Source organism: Eptatretus burgeri, chromosome 3, assembly GCF_056783735.1.
Source record: "Eptatretus burgeri isolate ZD-2024b chromosome 3, Ebu_testis_v1, whole genome shotgun sequence".
Taxonomy (NCBI): Eukaryota; Metazoa; Chordata; class Myxini; order Myxiniformes; family Myxinidae; genus Eptatretus; species Eptatretus burgeri.
In genome coordinates, this window is record NC_140963.1 from 57,843,176 (window position 1) to 57,867,529 (window position 24,354).

Below are 24,354 nucleotides of genomic sequence, written 5' to 3' on the forward strand. Positions count from 1 at the left end.
ATTAATTTGTCTTCTCCATGTTCTCGTAATAATGCTTTGTTGAAAATTTGATGACAAAAGCTCAAAAAAAAGTCGTGGCACGGACGCACACAAAAACCCTGTCTTCAACTGCGCGAGGGATGGGCTAATAAACATGAAAAATGCTGGCATAATAATAATAATAATAATGATAAATAAACAAAAGAAAAAACAATAGGTTACCCAGCCTGAAAGACTTGGTACCCTAAAATAATTCCCTACCCACCAACCATATTATTTCTGTGACTTGTAACCAGACAAATAATTTTGTATCTGGACAAAACAGACATTTAGGGGGGGGGGCTCAGGTGGTGTTCTAAGACATCCTATAGTATGGCAAATTGGTTTCGATCAGTACTCTGGGATGGCCATTGATTTTTTTGTTGTTGTTGTTCTAAACCCAAATAATACCAGACAGCCGTAGGACGAGATGCATCGTGATGCTGGGAGATGCAAAGCTTCTCACCATAGCAATGCATCAAAATCATGCAGCATTGTCTGAAATGTCACAATACAAGATATTTAAGAAGCACACGCTGTCTTGCCATAGGCAGAGAAAATAAAATGTGAAAATGTGAGTTGGGACGGTTCATTTCAAATTTGGGGTTTACTGTTGTTTTCGTATGCAGCCTGTGGCTGCTGCTTGCATCATTTCCTGGAAGCGTGGCTGTACCACTGATACAGTGCCCCAGTTACCAGTGAGGTGGTATTCATTTTGTCGACGTTGGAAGGATGACGGGTCGAGTTAAACCCACCTGGTGTTATTTGAACAGCATGACAGGGGCTCAAATGTAAGACCCTGAGATCTTAAGCCAGCTACATTTACCATCAAGCCAACACCAGGCTTTTGGGTAATACTGTCTCAATGCTTAAAGTAATCAAGTACTTCCAAGATTATTGATCAGAAATGTTTCTTTTTCAGTTTTGTTTTGTTTTTTATTCTGGAATATGACACAGCTATAACAAACATGACTCAAGAAAATTAAGGAAATGAAGCAATCTACATATCAAACCAATTACTGGAAGTTCAATTCAGAGTAAAGTGTGCAAATACACTGCATGTTGTTTTAAATGGATTGTTTATTTAATTCCCTCAGAGTATCATGGCAATTTATCTAAACGCAGATTGCATGGTTTTTTTGAAGTCATTGCACTACTTACGAGTGTGTCTGATGGACACACAGACAGCAATTAATACCCCTTGCAGCAATTCAATCAGCAGCCAAAAACAATTCTGGAATATGAAATAGCAACAGTTAAATTCGATCAATTTTGCTTTGACAGAATACTCACCCAACAATTGATAAATTAAGGAGAAGTAGTACACTGGCTCCAAGAAAAAAAAAATAGAATTTGATGTGATTGTGTTGATGGATATTCCTTTGCCTATGCAAACGTATTCTAAATGAGATATCGTACTTCGTTTATGGTTTTAATACCCTTAAAGGAGAGAAGGATCCCTGGGGAAAAAAAAATTTAAAAGAAGAAAAAAAAAAAAAAGGTTCAGGTTATGGTTGCTTCTTTTGCCTTTTTTGTGGAATTTTAACCCTTTGCTATGAGGAGGAGAAGAGAGTGGGACCACACTCTATGCAAAGCATTGGTGCTGCCTAAGCAGTCTCCTTAGCTGTTGGACAAAATCCTGGACCGGTCGCCACTCCGACAGTATACCAGCATGCTGGCACTCATTTTGCCGACCTCGGAAAAATGACAGGCCGAGTTAACCCCACTTGGTATTAATTCAACAGCTGAGCGGGATTTGAACTCAGGACCCAAGGAACCAAAGCCCACGACCCTAACCATTAAGCCAACACCAGGCATGCAAAATGCTATGGTAATGTAAAATAAAGAGTAAAATGCAACATTGCACAGCATAATCTGAGACATTCGGCCGATCGTGATTGGTTATGGTCATGCACTTCGTGAATCTTTGTCTCGTAAATAGATGTTGAACAGGAAATAGCAGAGTGAAAAGCCAAAATACATGAACAGTTTGCAAAGTGGAAAAGCAGAAAGCTGGAAATTTTAAGATATTTTAAAAATCCAGCAGGATGAAGATTCAAGGACCTTAAAGGAGGACATGTCCAAGAAAAAACGGATGTATGGTAACCCTAGCCAGTACACAGCCCTGTTTCACACCACTGCTGATCCTAAAAGCTTCAGACATCATTCCAGTGTAGCTGACGGTGCCATCTATGCATACTCTCATGGAATAATGATATCAGGCAAAGCAATTACAGATGGATAGTCGATCTTCTGCAGCAGTTTGAAAAGTCGACTTCCACTGACCAAGTCGAAGGCGTTGGTTAGGTCGACGAAAGCGATATAAAAGGGGCTGGTGCTGCTCACAGATTTTCTCCTGTAGCTGCCCGAGTGAGAAGATCATGTCCATAGTTTACCATCCAGATTGGAAACCACACTGGGATTATGGATGCATGCGCAACACCATGGTCTGCAGTCTTCCCACGAGAACTTGAACAAAGACCTTTCCCATGATACTCTGAGGAGATGCCTCTGTAATTATCACAGTCAAGTCAGTCTCCCTTACTTTTATACAAGAAAATGGTATGTGCATTCTGGACATCTTGGGGCATGGATCTTTCCTTTCAAAGACAGAGGTCATGGAGAGGCTGCAACAGAACTGGTTTCCCACCTTTGATGATTTCAGGGGGTATTCCATCACTTCCCAGGGCTTTGCTGACGAGAGTCAATAGATTTGCTTAGGTCTTCCATTGTGGATTATTTGTCCAATTTCTCCATTACAGGGAGACCTTCAGAGAGTTTAGTTAGGGCTGCATCTGTGACCAGGTTCTCAGTGGAATAGAGCTCAAGGTAGTGTTCTACCCATCTCTCAATCTGCTTACCGCTATCAGTGATCACCGCTCCTATCTTTGACTTTCGTGGAACTGTTTGGATTGATGTTAGACCGGTTACACTTTTAATGCCTTCATACATCCCTCTTGCGTTTTCAGTCAGCAGATCGCTGAACGCTCTCACACAGATTCAGCCAATAACCAATGGCACAGCGACAGACAATCCATTGTGCCTCGTTCCCGGATGCTTTGAGGGCGTCACGTGTACTCTGGCTTGGCGAAACTGTGTAGTTGATGAGAGCCTGTCCTCTTGGCTTCTGTAACTGGCTCCAATTTTCTCCAGTGTGCCACATACCAATCAGCATTTCTTTGATCCCTTTTCCCATATGCATCCAGGGCTGAGGTGTAGATTGCATCATGCACTTGATCCCATCTTGCTTGAACAATGCAGCCATTCCCAAAGTTGCCTGAAAAGGTCTGGTCCAAAGAGTCAAGGAACTGCCGGGTCTTGACCAGATCTGCCATCTTACTGACATTAATGCATGCGTGCCCCTTCTTTTTGTTGTGATGCAGTTTCTTCGGCTTGATTCTGACCTGATCGACCACTCTTGTGGTCATAGTCGTAATCAGCACTGTGGTAACTATGAGTGAAGTAGATGGAATTGAGGGCATTTTGCCTCATGAGAATGAGATCCAACTGCTGCCATTGATGGGACCATGGATGCCTACATGATACCTTGTGCTGGGGTTTAGTCTGGAAGATACTGTTGGTGACACACAGTTCTCTAAAACAGCACAGTTCCAGTAATCTCGATCCATTTTCATTAATCTTCCCAACTCCATGACATCCAACACAAGTTGTCCAGGCAGTGTGGTCTGTCCCACCCGAGTGTTGAAATCTCCCAGCAAATACAGACCTTCTTGCTTGGGGATTTCACCAATGGGAGAGTCCAGAGCAATATAAAATTGGTCTATGACATCAGATACAGAGCGAAGTGTTGAGCGAAAATGCACATGAAGTTGATGGGGCCTGTGTTGGTTGCATGGCAAAGGGTCAAGAGCCTTTCGGAGCCTTCTGTTGGTAGTTCAATCATTGTCAGTGTTGAATTTTTCACTGCAAAGCCTAAAGGCCCGGTCACACCTTGATGTTTTAGCCAGCGATGGCAACGTATTAAAATGTATGTTAAACGCTGGCTTACGTTGAACTTTTGATGTTTTTTTTAAAGATTCGGACGTATTCATAGCGACTTGGTCTTATGTATAACGCATTGGTAACGGACACAGAACGTTTCGTTGTGTTATAGATAACTTATACCAACGAATGCTGAACCTGTTGTCGGCCTACACAACCGATGCCCAACGATAGTCTAACTTAGGCATAGCGCGTTGCACGCATCGCCGACGATGTCGTGACGTAGCCTATTAAAAGGCTGACGCACAACGATTCGAATCATAACTGCTGTAGAAATGGAAGTGTCAACATCGCGGTCACACCTTGGCGATCTTGCCAGCGTATGCCGACCTAAGAAAAATGTGTCTAAAACGTTGGGGCACGTCAAATACGGTATGAGCAAGTTTGGTATACGTGAGTACAACGCTAAAGTACGCTATCATACGTCGTAGTAAGTAGAGTACGTCAAGAAATTTTAAACATGTTCAAAATTTTACGACGTACTCGGCGTATGACACACGTTCCGCATGCGATGGGGATAAGTTTTACACACGATATGTGGACGCTTACACACGTCCACAAACGCTACTTATAAGCTACTCATAAGTCGAAACACGTCGCGGTAATGTCTTTTTTACGCGAAACTTATTTCTAACTTATGTTTGACGTGCTTTGAACCAATTCTTTACGTAGTCCCAACACACATCGACGTATGTAGACGTATTCCAATGACGTCTTACGGTCGACAAAAAAAATAAATTAACGTGTTTCTAGCTTACAACTGCCATATAAAGACGTGTTCCCAGCGGTTTTGGGAATTGGTATATAAAAATGCTGCTCATAAAAGGGGAACCCAACAGTGTTTTCGACTCCTTTTTGAGTCGATGTCCATGTCAGCAGTAACAGTATCAGTTTAGTATTAGTAGTAGTTTGTTCATGTTGGCAGTAGTAGGTGAGTGTGAGGGGGAGGGTGTGGGTTATGATGGATCGTCCTTGCGTCCGCGTGTCCACGGGTAGGAGACATCTTTTCACCATTGTTCGAAGTTCTTCGCGGATAATTTTTTTATGGGGCTTTTTCAACAATGAGCTATAGCTTGTTTTTATGATTTAGGTCTATTCATAACGGGTTGGACAAATGCACAATGAACTAATAATGGGCATAGAGCGCTTTGATTACTTATAGATACGATATACCAACGAATAATTATCGTGAAGTCGGCGTTCACAAACTATGCCCAATGATAGCCTAACTTATCCATATCGTGCGGCAGTTTATCTTTGCCGGTGACGTGGGGTTTGCTCTTCATAGGCTGCCACTCAACGATTTAAATGGCTGCATCTCCACTATTGAAAGTAGATGCTTGCGCTCAACAATTGGATTTTTTTTACACTCAACGACTTTTAAACGGTACCACTCAACTATTTTCATTGTTTACAATGAACGATTTAAATTGCTGTCACTCGCCTTTGTTTTTTGACACTGGGGTTTGGAAATTTGAAGCGTTTCTTCTGAACGTGTTAAAACGCTCAAACTCGACTATTTTAAATAGACGCTGCCGATGGACAATTGGAATCATAGCCAAGCTAGACATCGAAGTGTGAACATCCTCGTCATGCCGAAGAAAAGTTTGAAGAATGCTGCAAGTGCCCTGGCCGTGGCCGTGGACGCTGACGCAAGGACGATCCATTATACCGACGTCTTTCAGCCTATGAGTAACTTAAAAGTAACGTCTGTCGATGTGTGGCAACGATCGCGTAACGTGCCAACAACACGTTAATCATAGGTTAGAAATAAGTTGCGGGTACGCTAAACATTACCTCGGCGTGTCTCAACTTATGATTAACTTACAAGTAGCATGTGTTGACGTCTGTCAACGATCGCAGACCGTGCATACAACTTGTGGCCAGCGTAGCGGAACGTGTGAGTCATACGCCGGCATACGTCGTGAAATTTCAAGCATGAAAAATTTTGAGGACAACCAAAAAGTACAACGTTTAAAGCCAACGTACAGCGACGTATGGCAGTGTTTTTCAGCATGCTCTCAATGTTATCAAAACTTACCCATAACGTATTCAACGTGTGCCAGCGTTTTAGAAAAAAAAAATTCAAAAATCGGCATACGTTGGCTAAAACGTCAAGGTGTGACCGGGCCTTAACCCGTGCTCACAGATCTCAGCACTTTTCCCCTGCCAAAAGAACGTATAATGTTGCTTCTTGAGTGATATATTGGAAAGTCTTGCCTCTTGAAGTGCAGCAATATTATTGTTGAGCCTGCTGAGTGTCAATTGCAGCTGTTTTGCAGGAATCATTGACCTGTAATAGTTCATCAGTAAGGCCAGGGCACATAGTAGATACATTGCAGCTTGTAACAAAAAGAGCTGGCATCTTTTTTTTTTTTTTTTTTTTTTTTTTTTTTCCTTGATGTCGTTTTGCTTTGTCTGGTGCACAAATTTAGCAACCCGCTTAATCAGGAGATGGTTCCCAAAGCGACAACTACCCACTGAAGCAAGTAAGCCATGTTGGGCCATGGTGAAACAGAGCTGAAAAATCGGTAACTGCTGCTATCTGTGGTATATTGAAGCTATACAGCAAAGCTGGATTGCGCTCTCCAGAGTACAAGCCGAGGTAGGGTGATAAGGAGGTTCTGAGTTGCCCAAGCATCAGATTCCCCCCTCTTGGCATCGCTTGTATGATCCAAGGAAATGAACTTGGCAATACATTTGGTAACAGAAAGTTAAAACCCCAAGTCAAACAAAAAGTTTAAAAACCCAAGTCAAACAGAAAGTTAAAACCCCAAGTCAAACAGAAAGTTAAAACCCCAAGTCAAACAGAAAGTTAAAATCCCAAGTCAAACAAGAAGTTAAAACCCCAAGTCAAACAGGAAGTTAAAACCCCAAGTCAAACAGGAAGTTAAAAACCCAAGTCAAACAGGAAGCATGCGTGCATGCGCGCACAGACACACACACACACACACACACACACACACACACACACACACACACACACACACACACACACACACACACACACACACACACACACACACACACACACACACACACACAGCCACGCCAAGCCGGAGAACAGGAAAACTGTCACAACACTACTATATTAAAACACCCATACAAATTGGTTTTTAAGACAAAATATTGAAATAAAACTGAATCCCAAATAATGTCAATCTTTGACCAGCAGGATTGAGAAGCACAAAAAGAGACATTGTGTTGCAATGCCAGTTTGTCTTTCAACTCTCATGAAAACGAGGACAAGATGTGCACATCTGAATCCAACCATAGTGATGTAGAATCATGCAAGATTAATTGCAGTAAAGTCATTGAACAAAAGGTTATGAAATCAAATGAAAGACCAAATAGTGAGTTGGAGTCATCAGAAGGAACCAGAAAGAGCAAATATGAAGTCATCAGGAAGAACCTGGATATGATTCGGGTTTCAGCTGACTCCCCCCCCCCCACCCTCGAACACAGACGACAGGTGGTTTAAAACATCCCCGACTCTTGAACTGCTAATATGTTAAGGTCGAATGCTGATCCACAAATAAATCAAAATGTGACATCATTGTCAGTATAATTTGACAAGCTGTCACCATATCGGCAACCATATATCACTTAGGAAGAAAAAAAAAAAAGTGTGTAGATAAAGTTCCACAAGTGATCATACATCTATAAATACTTACGACAAGTGTTTGAAGTCACCACCTGGTTAAACATTCCTTTAAAACCTTCCACTCTTTCAGACAAAAACACAAGCCAGGAAATTGCAGAGAATGCAAGTGCATACTAGCAAGCTCCAATTGGTTAGTTTTTAACCATGTTGCACTTGTTTTTTTGTACAAAAAGAGCAGAAAATGTAGCAGTATCATATTGACAATAAGAAGTCGTAAATTGGTGGACATGAGATGAAAATTATATGAGAGAAAAGAGACAGGAAATATGTGTCAGTGGGGCTTGGAGGTAGAAAGATTGCATGTGAGGATTAAAGAGGATATGACATGGTAGTGAGCTGCCACCTTGAAGCACTGAAGGAAAAGTGGAATTGGACGGACCACAGAGAAGCAATTCCACAGGCGGGGAGAGGAAAGGGGCAAAAAGAAGCAACGGTGAGCGTAAAGCCAACACTTTGGACAGTTGTAACACAGAGAGTGCTAACTGCATTGACGTGAGCATCGCATTAAAGCACTTACATCCACCAAGCTGGATACATAATAAGCAGAATAGATCAAAGCAGATTAGAAATGTGAATGTGTTTTCAAACCTACTACAATTAACAGCACTCTGGGAAGATAAAGCACATGCACAATTTTTTTATTTTTTTACATAACCACTTACGTGGTTCTCAAGGCCTCATTTGCTAAAGTGCTGCAGCAAGTAGAAGTCATTCCATCCATACGTTTTTCTAACCTCTGATCTGATGGGAAACTTACCACTTGTGGAGCCGCCAAGGCCTACTCAGGCATCCAAACAAGAGTGTCAATGAGACAGCACAATCAAATGGATGCTAAACTTTAACAAGGAATTGGAAAATTTTGACAGGGTACCAGCTGAAACACCTATTCCCGGAAAAAACGTGCAAGTTTTCAATGTACAAGTTGCAGAAACAATAAGTGCTTAACATATCTTTTGAAAGGATTTATCGGTTTTTCATTACCTCTATCTGTACAAAACATTAAAATGCAATTACAAAATTACAATGAACGACTTTTAAGTTCACATGTGGCAGAGAGCAAGAGCATAACTGCCAAAGGCAGGAACATTTGTGAATTTGTGCAACTCAAAGACCCAACAAAGAGGGAATATAGTTTGGTTAAGAGATTAAAATTAAAAGTGACAAAAAATGACAAAACCGCTTACCTTGCTCCAAAAATATCCTTCTTAGCCAGATCTATTCCAGAAAGGACTTTCACACGCAGCAAGCGTGACCCCTCCTGCGAGGGAAAGTGACAAAGCACACAATCAGATGACAAATCAAAAGTACAACTGCACTCGGTGGAGCGCATATCTCCGACAGGCTGAACATGTTAGGTCTTGTGTCCCACCGATAGGCCGGACCTGGATTCGGACCTGAACTAGAAATCGTACGGGCTCGTTCTTGTCACACACCCAACTCATCCACAGAGTTTTGTCACAACTCGTCCACAACTTTTTGAAATATCATGCTATATATTGCATGTATCATTTTGGCCCCATCTCTTAATGGTGAAGAATCACTGAGAAAATTAAAAATATAGATACAACATATCCGGATCTTCACCAAAATCAAATCGTCCTGATTGGTTGCAGGAAAAAGAAAGACTGCACATTGGGGAGAAGCAGATAGTTGTAAACAAGCCTCTACAACTGTATATCATGCTTGATCTGATCTGATCAATTAGCCATTGATGTTTGCTATAGTCTTAATGCATGGATGCTCATTTCTAGGGGGTGGGGGGGGGGGCACTATATTAGCAAAACTGCTGAAAGCTTAGAGCAATGACAATGTCATCATACACTCACAGTTAAGTATTGAAGCCTGGTTTGAGAAGCATATAAAAGGCATACAAGCAAAAGAACAATGTTTACACAGAATTGTTTATTGCAACATTCCAACATATGTGTGTACCACACATACTAGGTAATAGGCAGGTAAATAGAATTGAGATTTGACAAAACTTTCAAGGAAGTTCAGCCAAGTCCACATCTGCAGTGATTCTAAAGTTTGTGAACATAAACAGGATGCCAAGTGTTGGCTGCAATTATATTTCCAAACATACATGAATACATTCGGCAGCCATCTGTCATTTGAGAAAGATATTTTCAGTTCTGTAATATCAGACACACCATTGTTTCAATCACTACAAATGATGGCCAAATCATCCATAGATTCCTCTTCTGGGAGAGGGAGAAAAAAAAATCATGGATATCCTGCTGTTTCCTAAATACTGTAAAAGATAACCGGAGAGCAAATCAAAATAGCGTCTCCACTGAGATGTGCTCTCATATGCCTCCTGAATTTTCCATTGCATCTATTCCACCGCAGAGCTCGAACATGGATCACATGGAAGAGGGAAATAAGAAGACATAATACACAAGGACCCCTTGACACAGAAGGCCATGAGACCCATACATTATACAAAAAAAATCAGGCACAAGTGGTGGCCATTCAACCAATCATGCCTGTGCCACATCAACACCAAACCAAAAGATAACCAGAGTTGGTGTCAAAGCCACCCAATGCTCGCCTGTTTATACATTTATCGTTTTTAAAAGACTCGTCTAATAATTAATATTTTTTATAAAGCATTGCAGTGAAGTCTGATCCAAATAATTTTAAAGCAATATATGTATTTGTATACTGTAATCAGTAACAAGAGCACAAGTGAGCACAATATACACCCTAACAAGAAGGTATATACAGAATTGTGCTACTACATGGAAAATAGCATCCTGGTTGCCATGGCAACCACTTTAGATGACTAACGTATGTCGCGACATACCATCTCCACACTCTGTACCTATATACCAGATATGAAACGTGAAAGTTGAAAACTTTGGGAGTGAGAGTGCAGACAGGAATGGATGGAAAACAGCATCCTGGTTGCCATGGCAACCACTTTAGATGACGAACACATGTCACTGCACACCGTCTCCACAGTCTGTACCTATGTACCAAATATGAAACGTGAAAGTTGAAAACTTTGGGAGTTAGAGTGCGGATAGGAACGGACGGATGGACGACACATTATATATGTATTGGGCATATAAAAAATAGTGGGAGATAAAAACATTAGAAAGGAAAAAATAACTTGCAACAAAAATTTTAACTTTTTAACGCTTACGCTCACGCCAGGGGTATCGCTATAGCTCTCTGTTCTTCGAACAGGCGAGCTAAGAATGCAAAATGTTTTTGGTTTTTTTTGTGCTTTTTGGAAGTTTTTTTCTGCAGGTTTTTTTGGGGGGGTTTTTTCCCAGGGGTGGGGGCATGGGCTAAGATGGTTCGTAGGTAAAAACACACATCAACCACACAACACCCCTTAATAAGACCACCACAAACAGAACTCCGTACACATGCACACAATCACCCATCATTGCTCAAGCTACCAAAAAGTCCTGCCAACATCCCTTTTCCCCTCCATTTCCAATACTTTCAGGTACCTATCTCATTCCAATTTAAACTTATCTACTGTTTCTGCTGCCTCTACCTTTCCAGGGAGACCATTCCATGCATTATCTACTCAATGAGTAAAAATTCCCGACTTACTGACATCTTAACTCACCTCTTCTTTACTCTCAGGATATGACCCCTGGTCCTATCAATGTCTACTCTGCTGAATAATTCATCTGCACTTATTTTATCTCTACCCTTTATTATCTTAAACATTTCTATCATATCCCCTCGAAACCACCTCCTTTCTAATGTTTTAATGCCTGTACAAAGTCCTGTTTCCTTCAGCCTCTCCTCAGAGCTGAGTCTAGCTCGGCCCAGAATCAATCTAGTAGCCCTGCGCTGAACCCCCTAGTTGGCAGCTCTGTCCTTCCTTACCTGTTGTGACAAAAACTGCACACAATATTCTGGATGTGGCCCTCACTAAATCCCTGTACAATGTTAACACCACCTCTTTTGATTTGTAAATGATCCCTTCTGAATACAACCTAAAACCATAGCTGCCTGGCACTGTGCTGTCTGCTCACCTCCTGTATCTATTACCACCCCCAGATCCTTCTCCTGTGTGACACGCTCCAAAATTACCCCTTGCATCCTGTAATCTCTATTTTCATTGTTCTTTCCCATCCCCAACACCTTACACTTACTCAGGTTAAATACCATCTGCCAATCTTTTGCCCAATCTATGCAAGTATCAATGCTTTCCTGAATGTGATCACCACCCCCTCTGCTATCCACCTTACCTCCAAGCTTTGTGTTATTGAAATATGATGCACCATTCTTCATCCCAATGAAGCAGCACTTGGAAGGAAGAAAAGAAGGAAAGAAAGAAGGAAAGAAGGAAAGCTTTGTACTTACCACTTACCGGAAAAATCATTCATTCAATCGATTGATTGATCCATCCATCAATCCAAAGGGGTGGGGATGAGATCAGTGGGAGGCAGGTACAGACACCACAGGGTGATATACAATGTCTTGAGAAAGTCTCGACCCCCTTTCAAAATTTTCACCCTTGTTGCCTTACAGCCTGGAATTAAATTATATTAAATCAGACTTTTTCCACATCGTAACCCACAAGTTCCGAGTGAAAAACAAATTCTACAAATTTCAGAAAATTAATTAAAAATACAAAACGAGAATATCTTGGTTGAATAAGTGTCCACCCTGCTGAGTTAATACTTGGTGGAAGCACCTTTGATCGCAATTACAGCTGTGTCTGTTGGAATAGGTCTCTACAAACTTTGCACACCTTGATTGGGCAACATTTGCCCGTTCTTCTGGACAAAACTGGTCAAGCTCATTAAAGTTGTGTGGGGAGCATTGATGGACAGCAATCTTCAAGTCATACCACAGATTTTCCATTGGATTTAGGTTGGGGCTCTGACTGGGCCACTCAAGGACATTTATCTTTTTGTTCCTTAGCCACTCGAGTGTGGCTTTGGCTGTGTGCTTCGGGTCGTTGCCATGCTGAAAGGTGAATTTCCATCCCAATTTCAGCTCTGTTGCAGAGTGCAGCAGGTTTTCCTCTCAGTTTTTTCTATATTTTGCTCCATTCATTTTCCCTTCTATCCTGAGAAGTGCCCCAGTCCCTCAGGTCAGGTATGGGAGCATGTGCCAGAACAGCGCGTCGCTGCGTCCACTTTCCGCCGGTACTCCAGGGGCCTCCGTCTGGCCATCCCCCAGGCAGATGCCAGGCCCATCCCCATCTCCTTGAGATGATGGTCAACCTGCTGCAACCATGAGGCACGTGGTCGGCCCACTGGCCTCCTCCACTCCCTCGCTGAGAGAATCTGGTGAGCAGGATCAGCGTCAGGAAAACGAGCCACATGTCCATACAGCCGCAGCTGACGCTCACGGACTATGCAGGTAACAAATCTCATCCGAGTCTCTCTCAGCAACCGCTCGTTGGACACAAAATCCAACCAGCGATAGCCAAGGATTCTCCGAAGAGACCTGGTACCAAAGGAATTAAGTCTCCGTCTCAGATCCTTGGTCAAAGTCCAAGTCTCGCACCCATAGAGCAAGACTGGAAGTACCAAGGACCTGAAGACTCGGACTTTCGTCCTCCCGCACAGGTAGCGGCAGCGCCACACCCCATGATCCAGTGAATCCATGACTCCCCAGGCCCGACCCAGACGTCTATTGACCTCCGGCTCACAACCTGCGGAGACATGAATATCACTGCCAAGGTAAGTGAATCTATCCACGACCTCAACATCCTCACCACAAACAGACACAGACAGGACAGCAGCATCCAAGATGTCACCGAAAGCCTGGATCTTTGTTTTGACCCAAGAAATCCGTAATCCCAACGGCTCCGACTCCTCATTCAGCACCTCGAGGGCCCCCAAGAGGATGTCTAAAGTCTCCGCAAAGATGACTGCATCATCTGCAAAATCAAGGTCCAAGATCTTGACATTGCCAAACGATGCACCGCAACTTGATCTCTCCGACATCCTCCCAAAAATCCAGTCCATACAAGTGCTGAAAAGTGTGGGGGCAAGTACACACCCCTGACGAACTCCAGTAACAACTGGAAATAAGTCAGAGATGGTACCACCACACTTCACAGCACTCTCAGTACCAGAGTAGAGTTCAGACATCAGATCGATCAGTTTCGGTGGCACCCCACGAAGACCAAGAATCCTCCAGAGGACATCCCGATTCACTGAATCGAACGCTTTACAGAGATCAACATAGGCTGCAAGCAGCCCCTGCCGAAACTCTCGTCTGCGTTCGGTGAGGACACGAAGTGCAAGGATACGGTCAATCGTTGACCTCTTTGGTGTAAAGCCTGACTGCTCTGGACGCTGGTGCTCAAGCAGATGGTGGCGAACCCTATCAAGAATTATCCGAGCAAAGACCTTGCCCGGCACTGAGAGCAGCGTCACCCCTCGGTAGTTGTTGCAGTCTTGGCGATCACCCTTCCCTTTCCAGAGAGGGACAACAAGGCCCCTCTTCCAGTCAGTTGGGATGATGCCTGTGTTCCAGGCAGAGCACAAAACTGCATGCAACGACACGAGTGCAGCATTTCCACCAGCCTTGAGAAGTTCGGCATGGATGCCACAGATCCCTGGAGCTTTGCCCCGTTTCAACTGGTTCACCGCAGCCCGTGTTTCCACAAGCGATGGTGGACCACAGTTGATTCGAGGGTCAGCAACAGGGATTGTAACACCCTTGACGTCCAACTCGACAGCTGGGGGATCAGCCTGGTACAACCGCTCAAAGTAACCGGCCCAGCGGGCCTTCACTTCAGACTCCTCTGTCAAGAGCCTACCACTCTCTGCTCGAACTGCAGTGCTCCGAGGGATGGGCTTGGATGAACGTAATGCGCGAATTCCCCTGTAAGCGGGACGAGAATCACCTGTCCACAGGTGATGCTCTACCCCCTCACAGATTCCTCGCACATAGGCCTCCTTGTCCACCCTCAGTGCACGTACAGTTTTACGCCTCAGCTCCCTGAACAGCTCAGCTCTGCCATTCAGCCTGGCCCTGCGACTCTGGTCAATGGTATCCAGTGTCCCTTGAGAGACAAAATTCTTCTTTGCCCTGCGGTGAACTCCAAGGCATCCACCGGCAACATCAAGGACGGTGGTCTTGAAGGTGCTCCACAACTCTTCAGGACCCCCCAAAGCACCCAGACCCCCCAAGTGTCCACTCAGCCTGTTCGCAAACTCCTCAGCTACTCTCTCATCCCTGAGCTTGGCAACATCCAGCCTAGGCTGGGATGGTACCATTCTCCAGGATTTAAGGTGCAGCTTTTGAGTTGCTACAACAAGCCTGTGGTCAGTATTGAGGAACTGAGCACTCCGGTAGACCCTGCAGTTCTGGATCATCCTCCAACGACCGTCAATGAGGACATGGTCAATCTCCTTTGCCACACCGCCAGCGTTGGAATACCAAGTCCAGCGATGAGCTTGCGGGCGCTGAAACCATGAACCAGCCACCCTAAGTCCATGACTTCTTGCAAAGTCAAGGAACTTAGTGCTATTCTGGTTCATAGTTCCTGACCCATGGGGACCAACACACACCTCATAACCATCCCTATCAGTTCCAGTCGATGCATTGAAATCCCCCAAGACTAGAAGTGTATCTCGTCTGGGGCACTGATCAACCACAGACTCGAGTGTGGCGTAGAATGTGTCCTTCACGGTAAGATCACTCGCCTCAGTCGGAGCATAAATAGAGACCAGGGAAATGACACCTAAGGAGTGACGAATCCTTAATCTCATAATACGCTCGTTGACCGGTGTTACCTCAATTATCATTGGGGTCAGCTTATTGGACACAGCTACAGCAACTCCTTGGGTATGGTAACCATCAGAGCGACCAGACCAATAGTAGGTGTAACCACCCACCATTATCTCGCCGCAATCCGGTCTCCGAACCTCAGAGAGAGCTGCAATCCCGATGTCCAAACGCTTGAGCTCAGATGATAACAGAGACAGGTGATCATCCTCTCTTAGGGATAGGACATTCCAGGCACCCACCCGAAGGGACCGCCTCAGGTTAACCCAAGGAGACCGCCGTCTGGTGGACGACACCTCAGCACCACTCCGACACACTCTCCCGCAATCTGACCCAGGGATGTTACCCCGTGGTTTCCCTCCTATCAAAGATTGGGGGTCCCGAAGGCTTTGCCCCAATCCCATCATCCGGTGAGCTGCCCTGCGAAGGGAAGCTGCACAGGAGGTACTCCCACGGAGTGGGTTTTCAGATTTTTTTGCGTTTTTGCGTTTTGCGGAATGAAGCGTTTTACGGTGGCTGGAGTGCAAATCCTGCCACCAACCTCCTAATAAGAAGTAACCCAACTGCAGGAGGACGTCCGCAGACACAGTTGGGCACTAGATATGGATGGCCGTTGGCTCACAAGGAGCTCCTCCGCCCTTTGACAGGTTTTGTTTTTAATCCTGCTGGGTGTCCATATCCAAACACCCTCCTCACCAGAAAACCTGGTGGGGGAGACGGTTTAGTCGCCGACAACCCGACCATGGAACAGGTTAGTACAGGTTTACATGGTACCTGTAGCAGGTCACAGATCGAACCTGACCTGACAAAAAACCTGACCCAGTCCCTGCTGATGAGAAACATTCCTGTAACATGATGCTGCCACCACCGTGCTTCACAGTCGGGATGGTGTTCTTTGGGTGATGTTTTGTGTTGGACTTGCACCAAACATAACGTTTTGCATTAAAGCCAAAACGTTCCATCTTGGTTTCATCAGACCACAAAACTTTTTGCCACATGGCTTCAGAATCTGCAAAATGATTTTTTGCATACCTCAAATGGGACTCAAGGTGGGCTTTTTTTGAGTAATGGCTTCCTTCTTGCCACCCTACTGTACAGACCAGACTTGAGGAGTGCTTGGTATATTGTTGTCACATGCACACAGTGACCAGGCTTTGCCATAAAAGGCATGTAGCTCTTTCAAAGTTACCATTGGCCTCTTGGTGGCCTCTCTGATCAGTCTCCTCCTTGCTTGGTCAACCATTTTGGAGGGATGGCCTGATCTAGGCAGGGTATTGGTAGTACTATATGCCTTCCACTTCTTAATGATAGTCTTGACTGTGCTCCAATGGATATTGAAGGTCTTTGAATTATTTTTATACCCATCCCCTGACCTGTGCCTTTCCATAACTTTATCCCAGAGGTCTTTTGAAAGCTTTTTGGTGTTCATGGTGGAGTCTTTGCTGTGAAATGCACTACCCAGCAGAGGAAACCTACAGGAACAGCTGATTTTATTCTGAAACTAGCAGGGTTACCTGGCATTGCCCAGATGGGGGGAGGGGGGGTACTGAGAAGTGGGAGAAATAGGAGCCAGCAGGGCTGCGAATGGGCAGGCAGATCAGGGACAGGAGAGGCAGAACACCAGTGGGTAAAGGGGTCTTGGGTATCTTTGAAGTCTTTCGGGTCTTACAGGTCATTGGGGTATTAAGGGTCTTTGAGGTCTTTCAGTTCTTCAGGGTCTTCAAGGTCTTAGGGATTGGGGTACAAAGTCTTGGGTACCGGGTACCGTCTTTGGGGTACAAAGGGTCTATGGGGTATAAAAGAATTTTAATTGTGTTTGGGGAATTCAATTGTCTTAAGGGGTCTCATCTCCCAAGCATGTAAAACAAAAAGGTCTTATGGTTCTTTGGAGTCTTTAAAGGCTTAGGTTATGGATGAAATACACTTACGACAATGACTGGGTCGGACTTGGTCTGTGTGCCAAATTTGGTGGCTGTCAGCCTCGCGGTCCTTGCAAAAAATGTGAACAAAAAGAGACAAACAGACAAACAGAGACAGAGACAGACATCCGATGAATCTTATTTATTAGACTAGCAGGGTAACCCGGTGTTGCCCGGGTGGAGGAAGGGGGGTGAGGGGGGTATCGAGAAATGCGAGAAGCAGGAGCGCTGGCAGGGCTGAGAATTGGGCAGGCGGATCAGAACAGACGGGTTGAGGGTGGGTGGAGGGAAACTGTTGGGAACCGGAAAGCCAGAACACCAGTGGGTAAAGGGATCTTTAAGGTCTTAAAGTTTTACAGGGCATTGACGTGTTAAGGATCTTCGAAGTCTTAAGGGTCTCAGTGTCTACAAGGGTCTTGGGGATCTTAACCGTCTTTGGAGTCCAAAGGGTATTTGGGTTATTCAAGGTTTTAAAGTGTCTTAATTGTGTTTGGGGAATTCAATGGTCTTAAGGGTCTTTGCATCTTTAGGGTCTCAACTCCCAAGCATGTTTTTATTCTTTCTTTTTTTCTAATTTCTGAAGAATGTTTTTTTTTTAAGTCTTATGGTTCTTCATGGTCTTCAAAGGCTGAGGTTGTGGATGAAAATATCCCAAGGACAATCCCTGGATTGAACTTGGTCTGTGTTCCAATTTGGTGGTTGTTGGTCCAGCCGCCCTTGCAAAAAACGCGGACGACAGACAGACTATGAATCTTATCATATGAGTTGAGATGATGCCAGTTTGGGTTTAATTAAAGGTTTTTGGGGGTATTGGGGGTGATCAAAAGTCTTAAGGGTCTTCAGGATCTTGGGGACCTTTGGAGTATTGAGGGTTTTTAAGTTCTAAACGGTGTTTGGGGAATTCACTGGTCTTGAGGGGTCTTTTCGCCCAAACATGTAAAAAGTCTTCTCTCAAGCATGTAATGTAACGTCTGAAGCATGTAAAAAGCATTTATGGGATGGGGATCTTAAAGGGTCTTCCAAGGCTGAGGATGTGGATGAAAATCCCCTCAGGACAATCCCCAAGTCGGACTTGGTCTGTACTCGGAAGAGAATGTGCTACAGTTAAAGCGACGGACGGTTGTTTCTTCCATTTAATCAGAGGGTAAGTGACGTGGCGGTGGCGTCGGCAACAGCAGCACCCTCTCACAATCGTGGTGGATGAACTTACTGTCCTACACAATCACCAAGGATGGATCGACTATGCGCACATTTGTGAAAATAGTGAATTATTTGCCCTCGAGTTAAAGGTCCCATGACACTCAAAAGTTTCTGGTTATTTATATATTAACTTGACCTTCCTCGTGAAGAAATCACCCATGTTTCTTTTTTAAATCAACAATGGGATAATTAGACCAATATTTCTAACATTTGTAGTGCTTTTCACAACTTGCTATGCCCCGCCCCTCAAAAAAGTTGAGTTCAGCGAACCGCAAGTCACGTGACCGTTGACGTCATCTCCAGAACGCGACTCGCTCAGAGTCGATTGATTAGACGTCGCGCGCCGTATAAAGTACGTACAAATGCATTGTGCACATTTGTTTGCTATCTCACTGATCGTCTTAATTCCTGTGATTGTTTCGCGGAAAAGAAATTCTGCTTCTGAGCCGTGTATGCACATCAATCACGAGGCAATTATTTATCCCTTTACTACCTTGTCGTAGCCGTTTACAAATCCAATAAAGGGCTATACCATGTCCACAAAATATAAAATGTGACTGTTGAACCTTTCCATTAAAAAATAAACTTACAGGGACATACAAGTAAAATACTGTTACGAATTCGCGCCCACCGGCGTGCGGACAGCCGCTTTTGGCCGAATCGCAGCCGTATGCCCACCGCAGCCGTATGCCCACCGGACGGACAATTGAGTCGCGACTTTCTGGAACAACGCCGAAAACCAGTCACGGGTGTGCTCCAAGCACACCACAACCTTGTCCGCACGCTACCCACGGTACAGGATCCGATCGCCAAATAATCGATTTACCTAATTATTCGCTCAGGTAGATTACAGAGAGATTGTACCTCAGCGAGGCCTGCTTGGAGATGAGCCGCTTAAGCAGCTCGCTCCGTTTTGGGATAACCGAGCAGGGTATTATCACGAGGCCTCGCTGGACCAAATTCTATTATCGGCTATTAAAAAGCCTGCTATTATTCCGAAATGCAATACGGCAGTTCAATGGAGGGAAAATGACGCGACGAACAGGTCAACATTTAAAGAAGCACATTTATTTCCAAACAACACATAAGCACGTCAGCAGTCATGCAATGAATGGGGGAAGCACGCATGCAATTATACAGCCAAACACAATGCAAAGGAAAGAGCTCATACCGTCTATCTATTATGTACAGTCACTTAGACAGTTTTACTTGATGGACTCGGCACCACCACTTTCATACAAAGAAAAGCAAGGAAAAACCCCCTCAAAGACGAGGGGGTAGACTGGACCTCTCGGGGTCTTTATAACGTGGAACTTGGCGAACCGAAGGAGCTCCATGAGACCGCGCAGGTTACCTTCATCTCAGACCATTCGGAGCTGATGGGCGAGCTCTCTCCACGTCCCGAACACGAACACGCAGCTCCGCGCGGCACAGCAGGCTTGGCCGTGCTCACGTCTCCTCTGCTCTCCTCAACCTCGCCACCGACTGCAGGCTTCAGGTGCTCCGAACCCCGACAGATACTCCACAGACTGGCTGACTGATCCTCAGCAGACCCAACTCGAGAGACAGACCGACCGCGACCCTCTCCTCAGCTCCAAGAAAGAGACCTCGAGAGAGACTCCCCACAACCGCCAGACCTTCTCCTCAGCTCGTCCTTTATACCCACAGCACGTCGCCCCTCCCTTTCGCCCCCCTCCCTTCCAGCACGTGCGCGAAGCTCCCAGAAACAGGGCGTTTTCTTTGCCGAATCGGGGCCTTTTCCATTCTTTTTCTTTCTCCCCGCGTCTCTTCCACACGTGCTTTCCGTTGGGGGTGGGGGGGGAGGTGAGGCCGTCGTCTGCTCTCTCCCGACGAATGCCAGGCTTCTCAACCGTGCTGAGGTGGCAACGTGGTGGTGGTTACGGTGGTTGGCGTTGTGAAGGTGGTTGGCGTTGTGGAGAAGGTGGTTGGTGGTTGGCGTTGTGGAGAAGGTGGTTGGTGGTTGGCGTTGTGGAGAAGGTGGTTGGTGGTTGGCGTTGTGAAGGTGGTTGGTGGTTGGCGTTGTGGAGAAGGTGGTTGGTGGTTGGCATTGTGGAGAAGGTGGTTGGTGGTTGGCGTTGTGGAGAATGTGGTTGGTGGTTGGCGTTGTGGAGGTGGTTGGTGGTTGGTGGTTGGCGGTTGGCGTTTGGTCCAAAATAACGATAGCAAAAGAAAAACGGCTACCTGAAGATTCACAGCCCTGTTACACGAATAATTCCCTTTAGACAACGGTGGGGAAATTCTATCTGAACACAGACTTATTGGCATAACTGATCTAAGGACCTATATGGTGCTCTGCAAATTTCCACAGCCATAACAATACTAAAGATTAACATTGCATCATTTCAAGGAGATCATCTTAAAATCAAACAATGTGAAAAACCTGCACCCACATTTTTCAGCTTATTGAATTGTTCGGTGAAACCAGCCTGCTGGGAGAGGTACGATTCCACATACATGCAAGCCAGGAATGGCTGTACTCGACATACATGAGTTCATTCTAAAGTGAAGGTACTGCTTCCATTGGCTTGCTATTCATTAACATTTCGCCAAAATGCTGTAATAAATGAACAGGGAAAAATATGTTGGCACAACTATGAAAGACAAATTTATCTGTCCTATTACACGGCCTCATAGCCTCGGGACTCTTACGCATTGACGTATACATTGTGTGCATGCTAATACAAGTTACTTGTCAACTCTCGAGTCTCGACTCGTCCGATAAATCCGTCGTCCGTCCGACTAGTCCGATAAATCTAACGTGCTGTAGCTTTCTTTTATTATTCTCTTTTCTTCATTGTTTTCTACTGGCGCTACATGACGACAGTAGGAATAAAATAAATAAAAATGTAACAGAACGTCAGATTTATCGGACTACTCGAGACAATTGTGTCACAAGGTGTGTTCTGCACACAAGTTTTCATCGTAACCGGACAGCGAGGTTGCTTCGTTTTATGCGCGGAGAGATACGGCCGATGACATGGGCTGGCCTTCTTTGCAATTCAATCGCTGCGGTGCAACATGTCCGCTGCGCTGGTCACGTCACCTCACAGAAATATTTCTGATATCGAGCAGTATGCAAGCCGAATTTACATTATTGAATTACGAATAGGATTTAGTCGAACCAGTTGTTATTGCCAAGTCTTCCTTCGATGTCCTCCCGATCATCATGAACTCCGGGAATTTCATCGCCAGTTTCCTCTGCTTGTCCTGCTTCGGGCTCAAACTGGTAAGGCCGTATTCCATTTGCAGCTGCCTGAACTTCACCTCCCGCGATGACATTATCCGACAATTCTCCATCTGATTCAGACCAAAATCCTTCATTTCTCTCACAATCACTGTCGCTACCAGACAAATCAAATTCCATGCCATCCATTATTCAAAACCAAATGTTTGATTTTTTTTAAAGCAGAAATGAACGAAGCGTTTGAGTCGACCAATCGAATGTGGAAACGCACAGGAAGTCAATAGAAACACGTCGACCACCAACCCGAGTAATTTGCGTGCAGCCTTTGTTGTTCCGGAGATGACGTCATGTGGGTTACGTGTCGTTCAGTAGATTTCGGCAGAATTTTTAGGGGCGGTCCCCAAGAGATTTGTTTTTGTAATTTTACATTTTACAGAACGAGTATTGTGAAGAAACATTGTCAGATCAGAAATCACGATGAAAAACTCCTATTGGACATTATATATATATATGCAATTTCAGTACTTTTGAGTGTCATGGAACCTTTAAATAATACCGCGATGTAACCCGTAATTACAACACGAGTATGGCGGTCAACTTCCGAGTGTGGAGTCACAAAGTGTGAAGAGGAAGAAGAAAAAGAAAAAAAGAACAGGAAGAAGAAAAAGAAAAAGAAAAAGAGGAAGAGGAAGGAAAAGAAAGAGAAAGAGAAAGAGAGGAAGAAGAAGAAAAAAAGGAAGAGGAAGAACAAAAGAGTAAAAATAGGAAAAAGAAGAAGAGGAAGAAAAAGAAGAGGAAAAAGAAAAGGAGGAAGAAGAAGAAGAGGAAGAAGAAAAATTTGACTTTTAATCGCAAAATTACCGACTTTATAAAATTGTAAGAAAAGAAAAGAAGAAAAAAAAGGACACAAGGGGTACATTAGCGTCGATGTGGTCTCAGCGTCTTGGCTCCCATTCAAGCCGAGTCATAGAACGTGAAAAACTATATCAAATGTGTAGTCACAGTCAATAATGAATCCTTGTGTAAAACTGTTGGACGGATGGAAGTCGTGAAGAGGCAGAAAGCGCGAGCATTGTCAAGTTCCATTTCTCAAAACAAGTTGATCCTTTAAGAGTTATACACCGCCATTTTTAAACAATACATCTTCAAGGGCCGGGCACGGCAGAGCGATTACGAATCGGAACGTCCTGTGCACCACTTACCGGAGCAGATAGCTTTGGCGAACTGCAGCACGAAAACGGTGAACGTATTATTGAGTTAGTTAGTTAGTTAGTTAGTTCGTTCGTGAGGTTCCAATTGTGCGTGGAGTCAGGCCAGCTGTGCAGCGAGCCAATGGGTGGAAGACACAGCTCAACCAATCAGGTATGCTGGCCTTTGGCCGTGTGAAATGTCACGTGATATATGTTAACCAATGAGATCACGTGGAAATGAAAAAGCCAGAAAAGTCATCTTTAAACGTTCAGGTGGTGGATGGATGAAAATAGCCCGAGGACAATCCACGGGTCAGACTTGGGATGTGTGCCACAATTGGTGGTTTGCGGTGCAGCAGTACTTACAAAAACCGCGAATAGATAGATTTACAGTCAGACGGACAGACATCCCATTAAATCTTATTTATCAGATTAATTTTCCGAAATTGTTTTTCACGTTGAAGTTGTGGGTTACGATGTGCAAGTGAAGGTGTTTAAAAAGGCCGATTCAATGTAATTTAATTCCAGGCTATAGAGGCAACAACAGGTGAAACTTTTGAAAGGGGGTGTGTAGACTTTTTATTGGTCCTGTATCTATGGTAACCGACTCGTTCTCCCTGACGAGGCACGCGACCCCGCCGGAGAACTTCCAGAGCACAGAGTGGAGGTGAACTGCGCATACGCGTGAACAATCCAGCGCAACGCGGTGGTTTGATTGAACTGAACCGCGTGGCTGTTTTGACCACACCCGGTCAAGTCCGCTTAAATGGTGGCGATGCAATTGTGCCGGAGGACGCGATGGCGGCAAGCAAAGAACTCCTCCAACGGAATCGAGTCGTTTTGACGGACAAATTGACGTGACGCAGACAAAATGTTTGTCGGAGTGTCATTTATTACCTCATCAAAATAGGCTTTTAGAGATTAAAATCTCATCTGAGCATGTTCCGTGTACGACAAGCTGACAAGGAATAATAATCGACGAGAAAGAGGGCGCGAGAGAAGAGATACCACGTGGCGCGTAAACTGCACATCCTGTGACTGGAGGCGTCACGAGCCAGACTGAGGCGGAGCGCGGAGCTCGTCCAAACTCGTCCGAACTCGCCCTCTCCCTCAATGGATTGATCACGTGGTGATCATTTATCTGCTATATTCATGTATTCCTCAGTTATTCCCCATCCCGTCCACTCCGATGGTGTCGTTTATCTGCCCCCAGATCATTATGGCTTCATAGCCTCCCGGCTTTGGCGTTCATCCATTCTGATTAAAGTTTATCCACGCAGCCTTCTTTATGTTTCGATCGTGCAAACAATGAATTATATTAATTCGGTGCAGATTGCAGTGCAGGATTAAATTGTAATAGTGATGAAGCGAAGGAAGGAAGAAAGAAAGGAAGAAAGAAAGAAATCAAGTAATGAAGTCTTTCTATGTTTTTTT

General features: G+C 44.6%; 1 protein-coding gene across 3 annotated transcripts in view; it reads right to left on the reverse strand.

Annotated features, from left to right (window-relative positions):
• Positions 1 to 24,354, reverse strand: part of LOC147029978 (E3 ubiquitin-protein ligase NEDD4-like) — a 325,864-nt gene that overhangs the window by 251,383 nt on the left and 50,127 nt on the right. For all 3 annotated transcript variants that reach the window (XM_085873551.1, XM_085873550.1, XM_085873549.1), the window contains exon 2: positions 8,869 to 8,942. In XM_085873551.1, coding sequence (XP_085729677.1) covers positions 8,869 to 8,942 — 74 coding nt within the window. The remainder of the gene's footprint in view (positions 1 to 8,868; positions 8,943 to 24,354) is intronic.